Source organism: Papaver somniferum, chromosome 10, assembly GCF_003573695.1.
Source record: "Papaver somniferum cultivar HN1 chromosome 10, ASM357369v1, whole genome shotgun sequence".
NCBI classification, from domain to species: domain Eukaryota; kingdom Viridiplantae; phylum Streptophyta; class Magnoliopsida; order Ranunculales; family Papaveraceae; genus Papaver; species Papaver somniferum.
This window is the reverse complement of record NC_039367.1, coordinates 146790893-146796679: the sequence shown is the minus strand read 5'-3', so window position 1 is coordinate 146796679 and position 5787 is coordinate 146790893. Positions and strand designations below refer to the sequence as shown.

Below are 5787 nucleotides of genomic sequence, written 5' to 3'. Positions count from 1 at the left end.
ACTAGGTTCTCAACCAATTTTCGAAAAACCAGTGGATTCCAGCATTCGGTACCGAAAGGTTCTTCACCAATTTTCGAAAAATGCCGGTAGTATCCAGCAATGGGTAGGGTAGGGACGAGTTTCGAAATCAGGTCGTTAGTTATGATCAAACTACATTATTTTTTCACAAGGTCTTTTCTTCTAACATATTACAAAGGATTATAGGAAATTATGACCCTGTCTAAATTTATGCATCTCGACCAACTAATTTTACTTTAGCTTAACTTTTAAGTAAGACTTCGTAGCTAATGGAGTGGGAGGTTAACACTAGAGAAGGATATCATGTTTGCCATCTCTGTATCAATTAACTTTAGGTTGGGGTCTTTGTAATTAAGTAACCGACTAAAAACAGCTCTACACTAATAAAGCTCGACTTAATAAAGTAAACAGAGATCGACTAGAAAGGTAAAACTTACTCTAGACCAAGGTCAACTGAAACGTAAAAACTACTATTTGTTGACTAACAAAGACCGGAAGACTTATTGCTGACTAACAAAGACGGAGGACCTAAAAAAGTGAAAATAGTAACAAGAGGTCAAATATGGAGTGGGTGGGGGACGAATTAACTACTTTAACATATTTGTGTGTTTTGATAGGAAATTTCAGTTAGCAACGAGTTTCGAATTTAAATCATTCTCTATGCTTAAATTGCATTATTTTTTTATAAGATTTTTTCTTATTGGCAAGTTTTTCTTTTTATTCAACATTCAATAAATTTCAATTACCAGCGAGTTTCGAATTCAAATCGTTGTGAATCGTTCTCTATGTTCAAATTACATTACTTGTTCTCTATGTTCAAATTACATTACTTTTCCATACGAAAAATGGGTCATTTGTCCAAATATTTTTAAAACATGGTTCAAATGGACGAGTAAAAATTAGTATGTGTGAAATGGACAAAAAAAATTAACAAGGATGAAATTGGATTCATCCCGACTTAAACTTAAAAAATAGCGAGGATGAAACTGGATGTATCCTGATGTAAATTAAAAATAAGAAAAAGTATTTGAAAATGGGCATGATGAAACTGTTTACATCGTGGCTATTTTTACATTTTTGTCCATTTAAACAGTATCAAAATCTAGATGTCTTTTTGACCCAAAATTTGTTGATTTTGATTTTTTTAACCAATTTTGTGTTTTTCATAAGGTATTTTCGTCATAATAATACAAAGGATGAAGTCCGGACCCTGTCTAAAATTCTCCATTTCAACAAACTAATTTTGCTTTCTACTTAACTTATAAGACTTCATAGCAAATGGAGTGGGCGATTCACACTAGGGATGGATTTGGTTTTTGCCATCTGTTTCAATTAACCTTTTTACCTTTTGACTAATCACTTCTTTCGTAAAGTGCGGATTTTAAATTCTTGCTTTGAGAAGTTAGTGCAAGGACTCTGGTCTCGACTCGTGCAACATGTTTCAGCTCCTGACGTTGCGCACAAACTAACCTCTTGACATGAGCACAAACAGATCGCAGATCAGGCTCCAGCTAAACAAACACCAAAAACAACTCTGCCACAGCGAAACAATCATTTAGGAAATTATGAACCCTAAAATTATACAAATGCACACATGAGAATGCACAAATATATCCCAAATTAAAAAGAAAAAAAAATGGCAATTTCGGGGAGCTTTTTGATTAAATCATTCCAGAAGAGTCGAGTTTCTCACCAACTAGGCAAACCTGTTTTTAAAAGGTTAAAATTGACATAAATTACCAATAATCATTAATTTAGCCCAATAAAATGGGTAGATTCATAAAAATACAGATGGTTAAACTTAAAACGGACATAGATTACTAATAATCATTAATCTAGCCCAATAAAATGGGTAGATTCATAAGGATATAGATAGTAAAATTATCCCACAAATTTTACTTTTTTACACATGGATTTTCTAAACCGGGATAAAAAGACAAGCAAAGTTAGTGAAGTTTTCATTACTAATAGGGGTATCAATTTGTTTACGGGGGCAACAAAATTCATATGAGACAAAATATCCCAGACCATTGAATTAGTACACCCCCAAAGCAAATTGGAACCTTCTGTTAGCAATGTTGTTAAAACAAAAGAGTAATAAAAGATATTAATTTTCTTTTTTTTTCTTTAGGAAAAATCAATCCCCTTAATAAATGCTGCTGAAATATCCGACCTTCCCTTTTAACCCCATTGAACCCTATATATACCAACAACATTTCAGCATTCATCCCCAGAAAGTTCTTACTACAACCAAAAACAACCCAGCAGTAGTAGTACTCAAAATCTAAGGTAATAAGTAATAACCCATTTCCCCTCTTTTTCTCTCTTTGGACCATCTCCATATTTTTCCTGTACTTTTTACTGATAATTGTCCTCTTTTTCTGTTAGTGGTATAAAGATCTGAAATTCACCCTGTGTGTTTGTTGATGATCAAGAAATGACGATAACAACAACAAATAATGGTAATGATGTTGTCGCTTTAAGAGTACAACAACAAAATCTTGAACCAAAAAGATCAATTGGCAATGGTACTGGAATTGAAGATTTGGATGATGATGGAAAACCAAGAAGAACTGGTACATTCTTAAACAAAAACCCCATTTTATAAAAATTTTCTGAATTTCAATATTTGTGATCTGAATTGAATAATTTGAAGAACCCCATTTTAGAATCTTGCACATTCCATTAGTGACAATTACTCAGATGGCAATCTCTCTGGTCAAAATTAAAGACATGCATGAGCATGAATGATGAATGATGCATATCTCTAAGCTTTATTTACTTCTTATTGATGAAACCCAGAGGCTGCAGAGAAATCAGAGACACTGTAGTGCAGTTCTGTACCCTTTTTAACAAATTTCTGTTTTGAATGAATAGAGTCAAAATGGTTGAAAACTAAAACATTTAATAATACCAGAGATTGAACAACAAGTGTTGGATAATATGTTTCTTCCAAGATTGTTGTTGAGTCATTGAATTGACAGTCCAATTCAACCCCAACTTCATCTTCCAAGAACAAAACCAACCTGCCTCAAGCCCAAACACAGGCCCATAATTAAAAGTTAACAGGAGGTTTTGGGTGATGAATGATGATGCATTCATACTTGAGTTTCTTTTTAGGGCGCATAGGAGCATGATAACAAGTCTGTGGAGCCATTATTTTGATGCACGTATTATACTATTCGATTATGGATGCTTGAATTCTTTGTGTTTATATTTATGCAGGGTCTACTTTAACAGCCAGTGCACATATTATCACTGTGGTTATTGGTTCAGGTGTTTTATCATTGCCATGGTGTATTGCACAACTAGGATGGGTTATCGGACCTATTGCGCTAGCCATCTTTGCTTATATAACGTTCTACACGTCCAGTCTCCTAGCTGATTGTTACAGATATCCTGATCCAAGTTCCGGAAAGAGAAATTATAATTACTCTGAAGCTGTTGGAACTTTCTTAGGTATATATGCAAGATTCCTTTCATTTCTCAATTCTTGGACCAGATGGTAATAGAGTCTTTCTGGTGAGTATATTCAAATATATTAAATTAACCATGGGTTTTGTAATTGATAGGTCAAAGAATGAAAATGGCTTGTGGGATTATCCAGTATGTGAACCTCTTTGGTTATTCGGTTGCCTACACAATTACAGGAGTTGTTAGTATGGTGTAAGCAAATGATTTTAAGTTCTCCTAAATAACATTTTTTGTATTACGCGTGAAGGCTGAACGATTTGCAGATTTCTTGCCCATAAGGAACCTATCATATCTTAACTCTTGAGTGATGGGCTCACTCGCCGCGCATCCTGGTCACTTAGGACCGGTCAAAAGTTGTTTTCCTGTAGTTTCCTTATGGGGAAGGTTAATTTGCAGCCCATCTCTCCAATGTCACAAAGAGTTCTATGCTTGTTTCTGACATGTATTTTCCTCTTAAAACAGGGCAATATACAAAGCTTCTTGTTTCAATAAAAGAGGATCTGGAAATGCTTCATGCACCATTTCTAATATTCCGTTCATGATAGGATTTGGAATTTGTGAAGTTATTCTCTCTCAGATCCCAAACATAAATGAGCTTACACTACTCTCAACCATTGCTACTTTAATGTCTTTCACCTATTCCAGCATTGGTGTGTTGCTCTCCATTAACAAAATCGCTAAAGGTAGGGCCATACAATGCTTTTTTGCTCTTAAATTTCTCCGGGTTTGTTACCTAAATGAGTAAAATTTTGACTGTAGGAAATACTGGGAAGACAACTCTGACCGGAGTTGAAATTGGCCCAGGATTTTCAGCAGCAGATAAAGTATGGAGTACCTTGACTGCAATTGGTGATATTGAACTTGCATTCTCATTTTCACTCGTCTTGATAGAAATTCAAGTAAGCACTACTAGTGTTGAGATTCTCGGCGCAAAAAAATAAAATGAATCACAAGATTGACACATATTAGTTGCTAATGAATGATTTTTGCTGCATAATGGATCAGGATACGATGAAGGGTCCAGCAGAGAACAAAAGGATGAAGATTGCAAACTTGATAAGTGTAACGACAACAACTGTGTTCTATGCCTTGTGTGGGTGCCTTGGATATGCTGCATATGGAAATGACGCTCCCGGGAACATGATCTCTGGGGTTTATGACCCTATGTGGTTAGTCGTCCTTGCTAACGTCTGTATTGTGGTTCACCTCGTTGGTGCATATCAGGTAACTACTAACAGTACTGCTTTTCTCTACATCACGGAATTGTGTTGCAATTTTAGAATTTGAATACCAGGATGCTGGTAAATGGAATGCATCCTCAAATCAGCTTATTTGACAATTATTCTGTTTTGGGATCTACTAATTTTCATCTACCTATATTTGGCAGGTTTTCAACCAACCGTTGTATGCAACAATCGAGTCGTGGAGTTCAAAGAAATGGGAAAATTCAAAGTTCATAAATCATGATTACTCAGTAAGCATACCGGGGTTTAAGAACAAGAAGTGTCATATTAACATGTTTAAGATAGTCTGGAGAAGTTGTTATGTGATCGTGGTTACACTATTAGCCATGGCATTACCTTTCTTCAACGACATACTTGGTTTCCTCGGAGCTACTGGTTATTGGCCTTTGTCTATATATTTCCCAATAGCCATGTACATTTCCAGAAAGGAGATCAAAAAATACAGTCTCAAATGGATTGTACTTCAATCTCTGAGTGGATTTTGCTTGATCTGCTCTATTGCTGCTGCTTGTGGTGCCGTTCGTGGGATTTCCAAGTCTCTTGCCAACAGTCCTTTCAAGGCCAAAAGTTGATCTTAGAGGGAGAAAGATCATGAACTGGATGCAGTCTTTTGAAACGATAGCGCCCTTGCGAAGAATGCGTAGCTTAATTCTGATGTCAAGTGATACTGGTAGAATTGTGTTTAGTTAATTAGTACTTAATCAGTGTTTGTAGATTTGTTGTAAGGCAGTTCAGTGATGCTTCATATCTTTATATAAGAAGAAACTCCATACCGATCAGAAGAATTGAAAAATTGTACACCTTAAAAAATTTGCACTCAAATTTAAGTCTTTGCTGCAGTCATTCTCTCATTAGCTATCTGAATTCCCTAAATAATCAACGTGGGAACCTCTTAATCAAAATTTTACACTTATCTGCCTGACACTTTGAATCACAGCGCGCGCCAGGAGAACAACTGCAGCAAATGCCGTTATTGAAATCCAAATTCAATAAATTTTACAAAGCTTCACTTCAGGGTGTCACTAAGACTGAAAATTATAGCTCGGTCATG

General features: G+C 35.5%; 1 protein-coding gene across 3 annotated transcripts; it reads left to right on the top strand.

Moving 5' to 3' along the window:
* Positions 1-2228: 2228 nt before the first annotated feature.
* On the top strand, positions 2229-5558 carry LOC113316976 (amino acid permease 8-like). Of its 3 annotated transcripts, none has more exons than XM_026565129.1 (8): positions 2229-2307; positions 2407-2594; positions 3244-3477; positions 3591-3684; positions 3955-4175; positions 4252-4391; positions 4498-4716; positions 4880-5558. In XM_026565129.1, exons 2-8 carry the CDS (start codon positions 2456-2458, stop codon positions 5306-5308), a joined length of 1476 nt encoding a protein of 491 aa, XP_026420914.1. In that variant the 5' UTR covers positions 2229-2307; positions 2407-2455; the 3' UTR covers positions 5309-5558. The 3 variants fall into 3 exon arrangements, with proteins under 3 accessions (XP_026420914.1, XP_026420916.1, XP_026420915.1); XM_026565131.1 differs by having other exon boundaries at positions 2249-2307; positions 2454-2594; XM_026565130.1 differs by having other exon boundaries at positions 2259-2307; positions 2417-2594.
* Positions 5559-5787: the final 229 nt, after the last annotated feature.

Excerpts from the sequence above, each read along its gene's own strand:
- LOC113316976 (XM_026565129.1), top strand. The coding sequence starts at position 2,456 with ATGACGATAACAACAACAAATAATGGTAATGATGTTGTCGCTTTAAGA. Across the intron at positions 3,685-3,954 it reads ACAGGAGTTGTTAGTATGGT|GGCAATATACAAAGCTTCTT; the intron begins GTAAGCAAATGA and ends CTCTTAAAACAG. Across the intron at positions 4,392-4,497 it reads TCGTCTTGATAGAAATTCAA|GATACGATGAAGGGTCCAGC; the intron begins GTAAGCACTACT and ends ATAATGGATCAG.